The sequence below is a fragment of the Malania oleifera genome, chromosome 1 (assembly GCF_029873635.1).
Source record: "Malania oleifera isolate guangnan ecotype guangnan chromosome 1, ASM2987363v1, whole genome shotgun sequence".
NCBI classification, from domain to species: Eukaryota; Viridiplantae; Streptophyta; class Magnoliopsida; order Santalales; family Ximeniaceae; genus Malania; species Malania oleifera.
The window spans coordinates 81,026,481-81,045,862 of NC_080417.1; the positions used below are offsets into that span (position 1 = coordinate 81,026,481).

The window sequence follows — 19,382 nt, forward strand, 5'->3', positions numbered from 1 at the left end:
ATATGATATGTGTAAGTCAATTCTAGAATTTTTCTCGAGGTGAGCTTAAGGTTCACAATACCTTTTCATGGCACAAGCGTAGTAGTTACCTTCTGTCTTTCCGTCTTTTTTATGTTGGGAGGAGTTGTAACTTAATGTGACCATTCGGATCGTCTCCTCGGTTGTTGATTTGATTGTGCAGATGGTTGTTGGTTTGGTCGTTTCTTTTAGCGTTGAAACTTCTGATGTAGCTTCCCTTGTTTCCTAGTTCTGAAGTTTTCCCTGGTTCTTGTCTGGCATTTTCCACTAAGCTTGCCTTTCCTATTGCTTCATTATTTTTTTTCTATTTGCTTCTTTTATCTCAGGTAGATGATAAGTTGTTCTAAATTCATATCCTTCTTGTGCATCAAAGTTCCCTTGGTCTCATCAGGATGGTGACAATTTATGAATAAAGGAAGTTGTTTGGAATACATCATTCACTTCTATTCCCTTTATCAACATATTGTGTGACAATTTTTGAAATTCTCGAATTTGGAGATCTGCTATTTTTTTCATTTGTGAAAAATTCTTGGTTCCAATGGCTTCCGTGATTTAGTTGAAAATATCTTATATTTCCTTGGTAGTGTCATAGATAAAATAAAATCATAGAACTTAAAAAAGTATTGAGAGTGTAGTTCTTGTGCTCTGCTTATATTACTTTCACTTTAGTATGATGTGGTTGTTATTTACTTATGGTTGATATTGAGGAGTCCCTAGAACACATACCTCGATAGTAGTTTCAAGGCAAAATAAATTTTTGCATTCCAACACTTGTATTTGGCCCCATTAAAAGATTCCACATGTGCGAGATTCACTTCTTGTTTCATCGATGTAAGATTTAAGGTGGCTGTATTGGTTCTAGTTTTGTAAGAAATTAAGATGCAATTAGATAATAACTAAATTAAACTAGTAAAAATAATTACTGTAGAGAAGCTGAGGCGTGGTAGGATTACTATCTTTAAAACTGATTTTGCGCGTACAGGAGAAAATTTTTTAGTGCAAATAGTTATAGCGTGCATGGTCTCTAGGATTACTCGGCTAGACTTAGGTTTGTATGCACTCACAAGCTCTAGAGCTTTATAAGCTATAGTATTTGTTTACCCAATACCCAATATAGAATAAGGAAAAAGAAACAAAGATAAGATGATGAAAACGTAATAAGATATCTATTAAAGGACATAGGCTGCTGGTAGATGATGGAGAGAATGAGTATGTAATAAAGACAAGAGAGGTGTGTTGGTTGTGTTTTGAAAATAGCTAGAGGTAGCCTATTCATAGGTTGCATAGAAGAGTAATTTCTAACCCTGGTTATTGTAGCAGAATAATGATATTTGATTATTTAAATATCACCATTAACATCTAGCTGTTGCAGGAAACTAAAAAATAAAAATGACTGAAATAATATCAAGAAAAACTACTGCCATTAACCAGAAATAATAAAGAAAAAATTTTCAGAATTTGAGACATCTCCAACAAAGCTCATCTGAAGCAACTCCACTGCCTATTTTGTAATTATTTCCCCGCGTCTCTGTGATGTTGTCTTTGTGTTTTCATCATAGTAGGTCCCTCTCTTTCTGTCCTTAGCAGCAGTGTGAGAGGCGCTGTGTTTGTGGGTGCGTGCGTGGGATGGGGTTGTGTGGGTGTGATAACAAGTTGCCAAAATGCCTTGAGAGGAGCTGTGAGGGGCTGCGTTGTGGATGCCTTAATGAGATGAGGCTGTTTGTGGGTGCGTTTAGTGTTTGTTAAAATGCCTGAGAGAAGCGATGTTAATGGGAATTATTTTGTGTATGCATGTGAGAGATGGCGTTGTGTGTGGTGTGAAATGTTGGTCAAAATTCCTTTGAATGAAACAAAGTATTTGTTGAAATGCCTCAAAATGTTTTGTGTTCTCTATGTATGGAATGCCTATGCATTGATGCTCTTATTGATTGTTGATGTTTGAACCTTTATTAGGAAAATGTGGTGTTGAATATTTGAGACCGAGAGCTTTGGGTTTATACGTGTTCTATTTGTAAATTAAACGACATTAGCACAATTTTGGACCAAGACATTCGGCGCTGTTAAAAAAGGCAATAAGTGATCTTACCATTTCGGTTGAATTGAAAATTTATGAGTATCAGATGACAAATTGTGCCAAAAAAATAAAATAAGATAAACTATATTCCAGCTAATCTTGATTCTGACTAAAAATCAAATTTGTGGTTCAATGGAGTTAAGTACAATTAATTGTCTACTTATATTAAGTCTGGAACAAAGAGACATTACCATAAAAAATAGATCAAAGGATTTCTGAAATTTTAAGAAAATAGATAAAAATTACTAAATTCATTTTTACCATGGACTTAATGTCTTTGCCCGCCTTTTCCCACAATTGCAGTCAAACAATGGTAGTTCCACAAAATTTTTTGCTTTTTTCCATAGAGCTAAAAGTTTGGTTTTGAGGAGGATTCAAATTTTGAAATGACTACTGGGCATTTCGAAGAACATGAAAAGCATTGTTTCACTTTTTACGATATCATGTTTCGTTACGTGTTTGTTAAAATGTCCAAGTGGTGATTAGTCTCTATATATATATATATTTTTTTCTTGTTATCTAACCTCATGGTCAACTGGAAAACAAAGGCAATTTATTATTAATATTATTCTATATTCTAAATATAAATCCATTTACTCTTTAAAAATTTAAGCTGGTGATATGGTTGCAATTTTTTTTTGGCTTTCTCTGCTCTGTTAAATGGAGCCAAAGGTCTTATTTTGAAAAATCCTCAATTTGAAATGTCATCATTTAGGCATTTTCATGGGCAAAAATTTTAAATGAAACTAAAGGTTTTGTTTTGGAATATCATGTTTTCTTAAATGAAGGTTGTTAAAATACTTAAGTGGCAAATTATTCTTTAGAATTGACGTCGCTGTGCCTTTTGATTGCGAAATTTTCAGAAATTTCTTGAAATTTTTTCAACTTGTTAGTGCAGTGGTGTTTTGAGAAGTTGAGACTTTAAAGGGCTCTATGCCTTGCGCACCAGCCATGCTTGATGCTTACTTCAGCACAAGGCATGTTCATACTCTGAAAAATGTGAAGGCATTCAATCCTCTTTGCAAGTTTATTATTTTTTTAAAAATTTTCTCATTCAAATGACAATTTTTTTTTTGGTCAATAATAAACTAACTACATTAAAAATTCAACTGAATTATGAATTATATGGACTAAGGCATGAGTTTCAAAGAATTTTCAAGGCAAAATAATGAGCTTGTGAATAGCATGGGCTTGTATTAAACAAGTGTTAACATTTAAAAGTTTTTTCTTTTTCTCTTTAAATTCTTTTGCCCATTATGTGATTTTGTTTCTATTTCAGGGATGTGCTACTTTATATTAGAAGTTTCAAAAGGTTGGTACAGAGTACACCTAATGAAAAGAATTAGAAGAGTGATCATCAATTGAAGGAGACATTTCTATATTTTTAATTTGATCATTTGTAATTTATTTATTCATTGTAAAAGTTATGGTTGCTTTTTGATGCTTATCTGTTGGTATATAACAAAACAACAAAACCAAGCCTTAGTCCCACTAAGTGTGGTCAGCTATATGAATCCTTTTCCGCCAATTTATGCGATCATGGACCATTTCTTTTGATAGATTCAAAGATATTAAATCCTTACTCACTATCTCCTCCCAAGTTATTTTAGGTCTACCCCTACTCCTTCTACTGCCCCCCACAGTAACTAAGTCACTCTTCCTCACAGGTGTACTATAAGGCCTACGTTGCAAGTGTCCATACCATCTGAGTCGTCCTTCCCTTATCTTATCTTCTATAGGAGCTACACCTAACTTACCACGAATATGTTCATTCCTTAATTTATCTTTCGATGTTATACCACTCATATGTTGATATGAGTTTGAAAATTGTCCGAAAAATATGAAGTTGAATTTAATATTTGTAGATTTAGTAAAACATAGAATACTCAAAATGCATGAAAAATATAGTCGGAATTTTGGTGTTTTAGAATGGTGCATTGTTAAAGACGTGACTCGACATGTATATCATTTAATTGCATATATTTTTTTTTATTGATTAGCATATTAAATTTTTATCGATGACATGTATATTAACTTTTAATGAATTTTATTTCTTAGTATGCAGTTAATATCGGTATCTATATTAGTCTATTAAAACAGAGAACTGGTTAATTAAACATATATATGAAGGAGAGATGGAGAAGATGAAGAAAAATACTTGTAATTACAAGTAGAAATGAATGCTGGAAAAATAATTTAATCAAAATAGAAAACATGGAAAACTAGTGCTGCAAAGAAAATATGCAAATCTAAACATCATCATCCACAACTTCACAAGGTATTATCAAATTGCTAAAACATTGAAGGGCGGGAGAAAAACCCTATCAGCTCGAACTGGACTGAGATCTGAGATCGGAGAAAGAAGAAAAATTATTTTTACCTAGACAATGGAATTCAGAAAATATTAAAAAAAATATCATGTAATCCTCATTTTCATGTTTGGTTATCAAGAAAAATAAGAAAGTAAATAAGACATTGTGGCGCCCTAACTATTGATAAAGATTCAGGCATGGAGAAAGACGTCGCAACGTTGTGGAGTTGCAGGAGGGGCTCTTCTTGGAGCCTCGACTGGGAATCACTGATTGCGTTGATGAGTTTTCAAATGAATTTAATTTTGAAATTCCTATGCGTAGAGATGATTCTGGATTCCCAAATCCGTACTGCATTGTAAATAAATTCACATTTCGCTTTCTCAAGATTAAAAGCAAACAGGGCATGTTTCCAAATTTGAAATAGACGTACGGTGTCAAATACATATTTCCAAAACACGTCATTAATAATTTTTGTTGTGCTCAATTGTATCAATGGGATTCTGGCGGTGCAAAGTGGGATGGCAGAGTGATTGTTTGGGAAAAATCCATGAAGCCATGAAGGCAAGGGTTACTGGATTTCACTACAAAAGTTAGGTTCAACATTAGCGGGTTTTTACCAGCGATTTAAAAATGACAGGTGGTATTTGACCAGTGGTTCTTATCTGTGGTTTAATCCATTGATAAAACCCTATTTTTGTCATATTTGATTGTCAAATATTTTGTGAATTGGCCTTGAGTTTTGTATGTTATATATAGGCTTTACAAGAATGCTATACATGGAAAGTAAATAAGGTCTAGCATGATTCTAGCCCTATACAAGTAAACTATAATCTGTCAATCCCTATACATGTAAACTAAATATATGCTAAATGTACAAATTAATTAATTGAAATATAAGGAAATAAATGTGGACTGAAGTAAGGAAAGAAATCTTTTGCTTTGGTTTTTGCTGTTTCGTTGACAGCCCCCCTCAAGTTGATGCCGGTTGATCAACAAGTATCAATTTGCTACTTAGGAAGCAATGTTGATGAGGATTGAGAGTTTTGGTGAAGATATCCACAATTTGTAATTCAGTGGAAATGTGTGGAAGAGTGATAACGCGGGCTTCAAATGCTTCACGGATAGAGTGACAATCGACTTTAATATGCTTCGTGTGCTCATGATAGGCAGGATTGGCCGTGATCTGGATAGCACTCGTATTATCGGTATGTAGAGGTGTAGGATCGATTTCAGAAAAATCTAGCTTAGCAAGCAAGCCTCGAAGCCAAATAATTTCAGAACAAGCAAGAGACATTGCCCGGAATTTAGATTTTGTCAATGACTTAGAAACTTTGTCTTGCTTCTTACTCATCCAAGAGATCAATGCATTACCAAAGAACACACACCAACAAGTGATGGAGTGACGTGTATCCGCACAACTAGCCTAATCAGCATCGCTCTAAGTAGTAAGACGAGTATAATTGCCTGTAGGAAATAATAAACCACTAGCAGAAGTGCCCTGAACATAGCATATGATCTTACGGATAACAGCCAAATGAAGATGACAAGGAGTCTGAAGAAATTGGTTGACTTGCTGTACAACAAAATAAATGTCTAATCTACTAGTGGTGAGATAGACAAGACTACCCACCAACTTCTGGTATAAATTGGGATCAACAAGTAAATCACCCTCCTCTTTGTGAAGCTTGACATTTAATTCCATAAAAGTATCAACAAAAGTACCCTTCTAAAGGCTAGCTGTAATGCCCCAGAAAGTGATAGGCTTTGAAATAAAATAATTTAAAATAAAAAAAATTAATAAAAAATTCTTAATTAATTATTAAATAAATAAATAAATAAATAAGTTAATTAAATAATAATTATTAATTAAATAATAATAATAATATAATATACATTTGGATATATATATATATATATATATATATATATATATATGTGTGTGTGTGTGTATATATATATAAAATAAAAAACAATAAAAAGTAAAAAAACTAAAAGAAAAATAATTTCCCGTTCTCAAAGAAAACAAGAATTTCCCCTTTTTTTTTTCTGTACTCTCTCTTTTACTCTTCTTCCTCTCTTCTTCTTATTTTTTCTTCTTTTATTCTTCTTCTTCTTCTTCTTATTTAGCATCCAGGATGTTTGAATATTTTTCTTCTTCTTCTTCTTCTTCTTCTTTCCTGCGCACACAGGTTCTCTCTCTCTCTCTCTCTCTCTCTCTCTCTCTCTCTCTCTCTCTCTCTCTCTCTCTCCTCTCATTCTCTCTCCCTCTCTTCTCAATTTTGTGGCGGATTTTTGCCCGATCAAAAATTGAAAGATACCGCTGAACTCTATTCTCCGCTGCCGTCATTTCTACCAAAGCGGATTGGTAGTAGGAGCGGCGTAGACGTATCTCCTGGGGTAAGCCAATTTCCTATTTTTTTTTTTAATTTCTTGCAAATTATAAGCCCAATCGACGAACGAACACCACCACGAGAATCTAAGGATGATTTTCTACAAGTCTAGTAAGACGGAATTCTCGTGGGATCGTCGTGGGCACAACCCCAAATTTGGGGTACGGAGGTTATTAAGGGGCTTATTTTTAATTAATTAGGACTAATTTAGAAATGCTAACATGTTGAGCATCTGAAGTTGAAATAGAATTTTCGAAATTTAGGACCCGGATGAGCTCCGTGGGTGTAATTTTGGGACCCGCAGGAAAAATTCAGAAAATTAAGTGGGGGTGTTAAATATTAGTTAAAATGTTAATTTGGAGTACATAGGGCCTAGGGAAGATTACATGAGTATTATTTTGGGAAAATAGGTTAATTAATCTGGGGAAAATGCAAATTGCAGGAGTTGAGTTTTGGGCGTCAAGAGCGTAGAATCTAGGTGTTAACAAGACTCTTAGTAAGTCAGGTAAGGGGAATAAATTATAACAGTATTTTTAGAATTACTGTTTAAATTAATATGTGAAAATGAGCATATGGTATTTTCCCTGAAAATGATTATGATATAAATATTAGATAAATTGTGTGGCATGTGAGTAATATTAAATTGTGAGTATTAAATGAAAAATGTGTGGTATGTGACTTATTTTGTAAAATGTGGAATATAACGACGTGTATTTTCTGAGAAAATATTGAAACGAGAATGATTGATGTGATATTTATACGTGAGTAGAAATTATTTGCATGACAAATGAGTTTGTACAAATTACTAATATGAATATTTTGAGAAATATAGAAATACGTGAAATATGATATATATTAATATGAGATAATGAAAGTGCACAAAAAATGATGAGAATATTTATAATGAACTGAATTGAGATATACTGAAATATGATTAATGATATGCCAATACCACACAATAATTGCGGGTGGGTGGTATTCCTCTCCTTCTGATGCTGTTGGGGAGGTATGCTCAGTAGGGAGATTGTGTGTATGAAGTTCCTACTGATGCCGTTGAGGAGGTATGCTCAGTATGGAAATTATGTTGTGAAGTTCTTACTGATACTGTTGGGGAGGATGCTCAGTATGGAAATTGTGTTATGAAATTCCTACTGATGTCGTTGGGGAGGTATGCTCAGTATGGAAATTATGTGTGAAGTCCGTATTGATGCCGTTGGGGAGGTATGCTCAGTACGAAGACTATCTGTGTATGTGAAGTCCCTACTAATGCCGTTGGGGAGGTATGCTCAGTATGAAGACTGTGTGTGTGTGTGTGAAGTCCCTATTGATGCCGTTGGAGAGGTATGCTCAATATGGAAACTATGTGTGTATGTGAAGTTCCTACTGATGCCGTTGGGGAGGTATGCTCAGTATGGAGACTGTGTGTGCGTGTGTGAAGTTCCTACTGATGTCGTTGGGGAGGTATGCTCAGTATGGAGACTGTGTGTGTGTGTGTGTGTGTGAAGTTCCTATTGATGCCGTTGGGGAGATATGCTCAGTATGGAGACTATGTGTGTGTGTGTGAAGTCCCTACTGATGCCGTTGGGGAGGTATGCTCAGTATGGAGACTATGTGTGTATATGAAGTTCCTATTGATGCCGTTGGGGAGGTATGCTCAGTATGGAGACTATGTGTTTGTGTGTGAAGTTCCTACTGATGCCGTTGGGGAGGTATGCTCAATATGGAGACTGTGTGTGTGTGTGTGAAGTTCTACTGATGCCGTTGGGGAGGTATGCTTAGTATGGAGACTGTGTGTGTATGTGAAGTTCCACTGATGCAGTTGGGGAGGTATGCTCAGTATAGAGACTGTGTGTGTGTGTGTGTGAAGTTCCTACTGTGTATTTGGAAAATTTTAATTAAAACTTTAAGACTTTTTGAAAATTTGAGTGAATTTGCTTAAAACATGAAAATTTTAGTTTTTTATGGAAAAAAACACAAAAACCATTATCTAATCAATAACAACTCGACCAACCACATTGTAATGAGTGTAGAGTCAAAAACTTGAGAAACCTCCAAAGAAATAAAGAGAAAAGTGTAAAAAATGCACTCAAGATTTGGCGGTAAATCACTAACAGAGGGTCGGTCGGCCACTTGGTAGCCAATGACTACTTTTTCAAAAACATAGGGGGCTGATCAACCGCATGTATAGGTTGATCAACTTCCTGAATTGTAAAAATAAACTCACATGCAATTTTTAAACATTTTTTTTCCCTTATAGGATTGAAATATGAACATCCTAACACTTCTAAAGCATGATCAACTACATTAAACAACACTATAAACATAACAAATCTATGCGAAAACATGAAAACACATCTATGTACCAAGTATGTAAACATTCACGAATAGGAATAGAATTTGAAAGGTAGAAGCATTAGACATTGACCTCGCAAGAAAAGATTACACTATAGATCAAGTGAGTATCCATCTCTCTAATCGCACTCCAAGTTCTTCAAACAAGGATAGAAGGAAAGTATATTTTCTTCCTTCATTTCTTTCTAAGTAAATAAAACCCCTTTTGCAATACCATTTCCTTACTCAAAAATCTCTCCTTGCCCCCACTTGGATGTGCCCAAATCTCTCTGTTGGATGGTCTTTTTTATAAACCTCTAATGGAAGGGAGGAAAGCCCTCTTTTGAATTTGAAATTCAAAAATTCAAATTCAAAAATAACCACAAAACTACCAACTACTAGTTGCCAATGTTAGAGGTTGACATGTGGCATCAAAGGGACACATGACATGCCTTAAATGCCTAGCCAATCGAAAGCAAACAACTCAAAATTTTAAATTTTGACAAGGCCAAATAACTACCTGAGGGAGCTAGTTGATGGCCTATTAGGGCGCCAAGCAAAATTGGTGGGAAAAGTGGTTGGTCAATCGTCCAAAGTGGCAGGCAGACCACCTTAGCTATTTTTTCTCCTTGTTGCATTCGTTTCCTTAAATTTTTCATACATGTAAATTGGCATTTGCTTTGTAAGGTAAAAAATAAGTATAGACAGTAGGTTTGCCAAATCCCTCCATTTATAAACTTTACTCTTGTTTAGTGAAGCATTCCACTTAAGTGTTCGCCTGGTCAACATTTCATGAAATATATGCATAAGTAGCTTCTAATTCTTTACATTTGGTGTGCCATTTTCCTTGCATACATCTAAAGGTGGATTTTTGAACAGCTTGTAGCATTATATTTGTCAAAGCCAAGAACCATAAACGTTTTAGGCAGAACCACATCTATGAAGAGACAAAAATCTTCAAAATTGCTAACTCGAACATCGTGTATTCCTTGAATTGACCTTAGTTGTTCCTCAATGTATGCCTTGAGATCTTTATCTCCTACTATTTGACTTTTCTCTTTCATAGACTTGGTGGATTTAGCAGGTTCAGTACTATTTCCTTGCCCGATTATGTTAATGAATATTGGTTCTTATGACACTGGTTGTGCAATTGATGGTTGAGCTTCAACAACTAATGGTGCTTTCCTTAATTGATTTGGGCTAGATTTGTAATTGAATTTTCCAAAGCCTTAATCCTTTTGTTAATTAAAGACACTTCATTCTGGTTGGATTGTAATAACTTCATATTTTGTGATCAAGCTCTTATAATAGTTGGGTCACAAGTTGCTTGATAATTTTTCTTTCTTTATGGAATTTTAATTAACCTTTTTAATATATGACATAAATTAAGACATACAAAATTTTTTAAAAAAAATATTGTAAAATTTAAATAAACACACATAGAATACAAATGCATATTAATACAACTGTGTGTGTGTTTGTGAAGTCCCTACTGATGCCGTTGGGGAGGTATGCTTAGTATGGAAATTGTGAATATGTTGAGAATGAGAATTATGTGATCTAATGTATTATGTAAAGTACATAAATGTGAATTTATGTATACATAGATATGTAATGAGTTAAAATGGGAAATGATTATGAGAAATGAAAGAGTGTGTGTTTTATAAAATAAATAATTGAGGCAAAGTGAAACTCTCCGCCTGAGAGCTTACTGAGTAAGGTGAGTGCCCTGATAGGTATCAGATGTGGCCATTTCTGGCTACATAACATGTTAGGACAGAGGGAAGCTACCTGTATGAGCGGGCAATCTTCCCTATTCTCAAGAACTTCGTGGGTAATTATGTGTGTTGGAAATGAATAAACTTGAGAAATGGTTTTAAAGCTTATAAAAGCTTGTGTTGTATATCTATATGATTATGTGAATGTGAATATCAGTGTATTTTCTCAGATGAAATGTTGTTTTGAAAAATAAAGCATGTTATAACTGAACTTATATAACCACATACTGTAAATAATTTATTCATTCTTACTGAGATGTGTCTCACCCAAATTATCTAAATTTTTTAGGAAACAGGGATAGGCCAGGTGATAGGGCTTCTTGATCATAGGGAGCTGGAACCCTGATATACAGGGTGAGTTTGGACTAGGGAGGTGTGATTCCCTAGGGTTGTATTGTTTTTGGGTATGAGATAGTATTGTGTAAATATATATGTTAATACTTTGGATATTGTATTCTGGATGAGATAAACATACTATGTTCCGCTGTTAGGTTGTATAAATAAAATGACTTTTTACCCAGTACCTAATGTGGGTCGGGTTGTATGAATGATAATAGGGTTGTTGACGTGGCCATTTGTAAATGTTGTTTATGATGAATGAATATTTATTTATTATTGAAAAAAAAATTTGTATGCAAATCGGGGCGTCACATTAGCTATGGCCACTAAGTCACTAGCATACTTATGTTGATTGAGTGAAATACCCGAGGGACTATGATTCATCTCAAGACCAAGAAAATATATGAGAGACCCAAAATCTTTCATATAAAAGGACTCTGAGAGATGAGTCTTGAGTTGAGCAAGTAAAGTAGAATCGGAACCAGTAATCACAATATCCCATTTTAAAAAGTGGCAAACTAGAAACCAACATAAAGTTTTTGCCTACTTGCCAAGAGTCACAAACAACAATAGAAACTGGAGAAATAAGTGGCAAACCAGAAACCAACTGTGTTTGCTTGCTGAAAATCACAAGCCTACTTGTCGAGAGTCACAAACAGTAACATAAACTAGAGAAATAAGTGGCAAACTAGAAACCTACTGTGTCAACAACCACGTAGCCATAGAAGTACCGAAAGAACAGGGAAAAAATTCTAGAAGAGTAAATAAAACCCCAACAACCACGAAACCGAGAAAACAAAAAATCGAAGGGGAAAAAAAAACTTATCAGTCAGTTGGCTTTGATACCATGACAAATATTTTGTGAATGGCTGAATGAATTGGCCTTGAGTTTTGTATATTATATATAAACTTTACAAGAATGCTATACATGGAAAGTAAATAAAGTCTAACATGCTACACTACATAAGTCCTATACCCAAACTCCATACCTTGTAGGATGTAAGAGAAGGAAGAAGTAGTGAGGACCTTGGTGGGGGCTTTGTTTCCTGTATAGGCCTTGTAAAAATTCCTTCACTCATTTTGTTCTCTTTGAAGACAATCCAAGAGCCTTTAGAATTGTGATATGTAGAATTAGAACACTTTATCCCATGCTTTAGGATAAAGCTTTTACTTGGTCTTTGGAGATGAACAAAAATGCTAAGGCAGATGGAGTAATAGACATAATCCGTAAGGGCATGCTAACAGGTCATGCCATTACATATTGTTTTACTTATCCTAGAATTGAATTGCATAGGTATAGAACATGCCGATAAAACCAATCAAAATAATAGAAAACGATTTCATGCCATAGAAAGGGATGCCATTCCATCTGGATTCAAAGTACACTACTAGGCATGATGAACCTTTGGGTGAAGAAACAAGATGTAGTCGGAATATTAGGGTGTTGGAATTGCTTATCAGAGGATGACCAAAATAAATTCGATATGACATATGTGTGCATCATTGATGTTCTTAAAGTGAATGTAAATTGGAAGGTCCTAGATGTCATAATCCAACATTGGAATCCAATCTACCGATGATTCACATTTGGACCAATCGACATGGTCCCTTTCATTGTAGAATATAAAGATTTGCTACAAATTCCGATGTCCCACTCATGACAAAGTCTTCATGTTTGATCCAAATACCAATTTGGCCCATGCATTGACTGAGCTATGGGTGGCAAAACAAAGGAGTTGGAAGAGAAGGCACAGAAGAAAGGTGAAATTGAGAGTTGAAATTGGAATGACATATAAAAGCTCTTCAAGAAACATCTTAATGACTCAGATTCAAAGTTTAAACTTCAACTATTGGCCTTGGAAATGTATGGACTTGTCCTTCTACCTTTAGCTACACGCATCATAGATCATGGAGTTACTATGGTCTTTACAGAGGTGGAGCATAAAGGGTAAGCACTAGTTCCCACCATAATTGTTGAGATCTTATCATCACTCAACTTTTCCCAAAAGGAAGGAAAGGTAGATCTACTTTGTTGCACATAACTCTTGTACATATGGTTCCTTGATCAAGTAAATCCTCATTTATTCCAAAGTGCTTCTATGGTATAAAGGAGCCCATTACTTGATTGTGCAATTGGGCACTAGAACGTAGATATGGCAGCTATATTGAAGCGTTAGGAAGGAAATACAGTTCAATGGCTAGAAAAATGGATGCTTTGGTCCATACTTCTACAGGTGGAGACATGCCTTGGATCTTATTATTTAAATCTAGGGGATGCATTAGTTATGCACCTACCTTAGCTCTACGTAAGCTTGGACATATCTAATTCATACCTTAGACTATAGGACTTCATTAGTTCTAATGCTAATACTAGGACACTATAGCTAGCCTCTCATCGAGCAAACTAGAATGGCTTAGCTAAGTCCTTGGATTTTATAGAAGGAAGGAACCACTATCTGCACCTTATTGGGCTACCCTACTTGGCAACTATATAAAGGCAAGGGCTATAAAGTCCCATATGTTCAGGGACCTGATAGGCCTATGCTTCTCCTTGATGAGTTTGAGAATTACTATAAAGAGTTCTAGGCTAGGCAGAAGCACTATCATTAAGAGTGGAAGGGAAAGGTGAATTGATTGAAGAACTAAAAAGGAAAATGGTCAAGACGTTGAGGAAGGAAGTTGAAGAATTGGGAGCTCTATGAGCTCAAATCTTCAAGTAATACATGCTAGACGAGGGTCTAGAGAAGGATTGGGAGGTAGCTATAGCAAAGAATATGAAATACAAGATAGCTAAAAGAAAGCTTCAAGATGAAATGAACGAATTAACCGAGGTCAGCTAGGAACTAAATAGACATAAGACTGAGTAGGAAGTAGAAAATGTTGAGCTAGTAGAGAAAGTGTCAAAGATGGAAGACTTGGAAAGGCAAATCTATTGACTTATAGCTTTGAACCAAGATTTAGGGAAATCTATGGGAAACTACAACGAAAATACATGGACAGCGAGGGAAGATGATAATTCAGCAAATGCATATGTAGGACTTTGAGTTGATTATCAAGCATAAGGAGAAGCAACTATCACAAGTTTTGGCATATGAAAGGAGTCTTAGGACAAGCTCCAAATCATTATTTTAGTCTATCATACCATGTAGGAAAGGCTCCTTGCCTTAAGATCCCATGTTTTAGTAAGTCGACGAGTCATCTCAAGAGCTTTACCTTATGGTTAAGGGTGCAGTGGATTGGATGTTTCTAAATAAATCTTTGGATATTTATGATGTATTAGCTTATACGTTAGATTTTTCAAAGAGACTAGTGATGTGTACAAGGAAGAGAAGGCAAAATCTCTCCCTTTCAATGAATAAATTTGTATTTTAAAATTCTAATGGACTAAAATGAAATTATCTCTCATCTAAGCAAGGATCCACTTAGCATGTTGTAACCATTATGTAATTCAATTCTATATGTGTCAATAGCAGACAGTCCTGCTCATCAAAAGAAAGGCATCTCTTGTTTATGAAACCCAAATTGCACAAAAAATTGCACAGGAGGAAATATTCATCAATATAACTAGGCAAGGAACCAACATTGAGCTAGCAAAGCCAACTAAGACCGAGGAAAAGGAAAATAAGTTAGAAGAAGATAAAGATTACATGGCTTATGTCAAGAAGCAGCAAAGATCAATTCAAGGAATACAAGATGGAGAAATAGGTGATTTTGAAGATCTTAGTCTCTTCATTGATGTGGTACTTGCAAACAAGTTTGAGGTTCTAGACATTGCCAAATATAATGACATGGATTGGCCCAAGATACATTTATAGTATACAAGAAATGTGATACCATATGCAAAGAATCAAAAGTTACTCATGTATGTTTTCTATGAAAGCTTGATTGGAGCTGTATTAAGTTGGTATGCCTTTTTGGATAAAAGAAAAGTTCAGAAATTGAGGGATCTAGCTAACATATTTATGATACAATACCAATTTAATGCCGATGTTGCTATAGACCGGATGAGTTTGCATAATATGAAAAAGAAAAATTCTAAAACCTTAAAAGACTATGCATAGAGATGGAAAGAGGCTGTAGCATAAGTGAGCCCATCATTATCCGACGTAGAGATGATGAATACTTTTGTAGGAACATTAAAGGAAATGTATCATGATAAGCTAATCACACAAAACTTATCCAACTTAGCAATAGTAGTGGTAGTCAGTGAGAGAATTGAAAGCAGTTTAAAATTAGGAAAGATAATCGATCCACACTATAAACGACTAAACAAGTCACTGGGAAAAAGACATTCATCAAGAAAGAGAATAAGGAAAGGGAAGTTAGTGTCATATCTCAAGGAAAGACACATAATCAAACTACCCAAGCTATTTGCACCTATACCACTCAACCCATCATCAGTCAGACGAACAATACTCTAATTCCATCCAACCTCAACTCAAACCAAAATAACTCCAATCCTTATCCCAGAAAAGAATTCACCACACTACCAATATCTTTGGTTGATTTGTAGCATCAATTTTTATCGAAGGAAACATCATCAATGTATCATCGAAACTGGGGCAAAACATGAGGTTCCACAATCCAGATGTTTCATGTGAATATCATATGAATGCATCTAGTAATGCCTTAATTGCTTATCTAGCTCTTAAATACAAAGTTCTTAGAAATGCACTAACAAAGGTTTTGAATGAAGCTGATCATGTGCCTCAGAATGTACCTTTTGAATAAATTAAGGATTTGGTTAACTCCATATTGATAGTCAACAACATATCATACACTAATGATGAAATAACGGTAAAAGGAAGAGGTATTGACAAGTCAGCCATAAAGAAAACTGATATGATAGTTAGAGCCTTTTATAGAACCATGAGGGAGATAGTAGGAGAAATAAATTTCAATATTGAAATCGGACTTTATACTTTTGAGGTAGCATTTCAAGAATTGGAGATTGCACGATAATTTAATATGCTCTTGGGAAGGACATAGATCCATACAATTAGGGCAATGCCTTCATCTCTCTATTAAAAGTTAAAATTTGTTTTAGGAGGCCATTGATTACTATGGAAGGTGAAGATAGCATTGAGACAGTTAAACTTGGAATAGTGTTATATATTAGAGCCTGAAAAAAATTGTCCTTTTAAAATGACCTAAATTACATCTTCTATGATTGGAGGGGACCATGAATTGACACCTAAGCCCAAATTTGCCAAAGTAACCATGATGATTGCGAGGAAAATGTTGAAACAAGAATATAACCTAGAAAATTATTAGGGAAAATATTCAAGGCATAACATAACCAATCACATTGAAGAGCCATCTAGATTCATTTGGATTGGGTTGCCAACCAATAAAAAAGGACAAGACAAAACCATACTTTCAATGCAAAGAAAGAAAATTGGCCTAAATTAAAGGAAAAAAATCCCAATGAGCCTCGATTAGTGATTCCTCATATTCGCTTCCCATCTCCAAAGCCATCATGTGTGATGGACTATGGATTAGAAACAGTTCCTGAGGAAAAGATTGAGCTAGCAAAACTATTCCAAGATCAACTATACATCAACATGGTTGATCAAGAGAAGCATTGGCTAGATGTTTCTAAATCTGCATCAAGGTCATTTGATAACCACTGAGGTCCTACCCATGTATGCATAAGTTGCTATACAGAACTCTATCTTTGGTTTGACCAATGGGAAAAGATAAATAATTTATTAATAGGGTTATCATTCTTACTTCATATTTTTAGTAGTTCCTTTTATCCCTATAGAAAACCCATTTTGAGCCTTGAGAACATAGTTGATTGCAATGAAATTGCCTTGCCCAACCCTAGTGAAGGAGATAAGACGTTAGGACCATTGGAAGAGATTTTAAGAATGTTGGAGCATGAGGAAAAGTAGATTAAACCACATGTATATGGAATAGAAGTGCTAAATTTGAGAACAAAGGAGGCTTCATAGGAGGTGAAAATATGCACTTTGATGAATTCATGAATCAGACAAGAAGTAGTGAATTTGCTCCATCAGTATAAGGACATATTTGTTTGGTCTTACCAAGATATGCTAGGATTAATATCGATATGATAACTTACTAGATACTAGTATAGCTAAATTGCAAGCTTGTGAAATAAAAGCTCAATAGAACACGTCTAGAATGACAAGTGAAAATCAAAGAGGAAGTCAAGAAATAGTTTGATGGATGTTTCTTAGAGGTATGCAACTATCTGGAATGGTAGCTAATATTGTTCCAGTTTCCAAAAAGGATGGAAAAGTTAGAATGTGTGTTGATTATTGGGATCTAAACAAAGCTAGCTCAAAGGATGATTTTTCATTACCCCACATTGACATGTTGGTAAATAATACCGGTGGACACCGGTTATTCTCATTTATGGATGATTTCTCTAGATATAACCAAATCAAGATGACATAAAAGGATAAAGTGAAAACCACATTCGTTACTCAATAGGGCTCATTTTGCTACAAAGTAATGCCTTTGGGGTTAAAGAATTCTAATGCCATATATAAGAAATCCATGGTTATAATATTTCCTGATATGATGCATGAGGAAGTTGAAGTGTATGAAGATGACTTGATTGTAAAGTCAAATACTAATGAAGGAGACTACAAGTGTTGAAAATATTATTTTAAATATTGAGAAAATATAAGTTGAGGTTAAATTTAGCTAAATGCACTTTTGGAACAACTTCTGGTAAACTGTTGGGATTTGTAGTAGTTCAACGAGGGATTGAGGTAGATACAACTAAAATCCTAGCCATAGAGAGGTTGGAACCTCTATTCACACAAATATGAGGTTTTTTTGAAGATTGAATTATATTGCTTAGTTTATTGCTCAACTAACATATACTTGTGAACTGATATTCATATTATTAAAGAAGGAAAATCCTTGCATTTGGTTAAATAATGTCAACAAGCTATTGGCAAAAGCAAAGAGTATATAAAGAATCTACCAATGTTATTACCACAAGTACGTGGAAAACCATTAATCCTTTATTTGATTATACTATAAGAATCAATGGTATGCATGTTATGTCAAAATGATGAGATAGAAAAAAAAGGAAAGAGCAATCTACTAGTTTAGCAAGAAATTCAATCAATGTAAGTCAAGATATTCACAAATGGAACGACATGTCGTGCCTCTGCTCACAAGTTAAGACAATACGTGTTATATCATATGACTCACTTGATCTCTCAGATGGATATATTGAAATATATCTTTGAAAACTGGTATTGTTAGGAAGAATAGCTTGGTGGAGCATGATGTTATCTAAGTATGACATTTTCTACAAATTAGCTAAAGAAATCAAAAGGCAAGTGGTAGTTGACCATTTAGCTAACCATGCAATAGAAAAATGGGGAACGTCTAATCTAAATTTCCCTAATGAAGATGTCTTAGCTGTGGAGAAAGAAAACAAATGGAATATGCACTTCGATGGAGTAGACAATACCTATAGATATAGAGTATGGGCAGTGTTGGTATCACCTAAAGGGGAATAGTTTTCTATTGTAACAAAGTTAACTTTTCTCTATGCCAATAATGTTACCAAATATGAAGCTTGCATAGTTGGACTAAATGCTATACAAGAAATGAAATCCGAGATCTTGAAGTATATGGAGATTTTGGTTTTATCATATGTTAAGTCGTGTATCAATAGTTTATAGAGAAAATTTTACAATAGTTTAAATTCATATCCTTTGAACACCCATTGAGGTTAGAAAATAGATTTGTCGATGCATTAGCAACTTTGGTTTCTATGATAAAAATTATTGATAAAGAAATAATCTAGCCAATGGGTGTGGATATACAAAGCAATCCCTATCATTTTATGTTATTAAAGAAGAAGTAGATGGAAAGCCATGGTACTACGATATCAAACAATATCTACAAACTCAACAATATCTACCACATGCATTTGATAATGACTAAAAAAAAAATTTTAAGGTTATCTATAGGACTCTATCTTAGTGGAGATACATTATACAAGAGAGGATCATATATGAATTTGTTAAGATGGGTGGATGCTAAAAAAGCAACTCATATTATTGAAGAATTTCATGGAGGTTCTTGCTTTACATATCCATATGGACACATGTTAGCGAAAAGAATCCTAAGAACTAGTTACCAT

The 19,382-nt window shown here is 34.6% G+C and overlaps 1 protein-coding gene across 1 annotated transcript in view; it reads left to right on the forward strand.

Annotated features, from left to right (window-relative positions):
- Positions 1 to 16,728: 16,728 nt before the first annotated feature.
- Positions 16,729 to 19,382, forward strand: part of LOC131145471 (zinc finger BED domain-containing protein RICESLEEPER 2-like) — a 43,739-nt gene continuing 41,085 nt past the window's right edge. The window contains exon 1 of the mRNA XM_058094599.1: positions 16,729 to 16,856. Within this exon, the coding sequence (XP_057950582.1) occupies positions 16,729 to 16,856 (128 nt within the window). The remainder of the gene's footprint in view (positions 16,857 to 19,382) is intronic.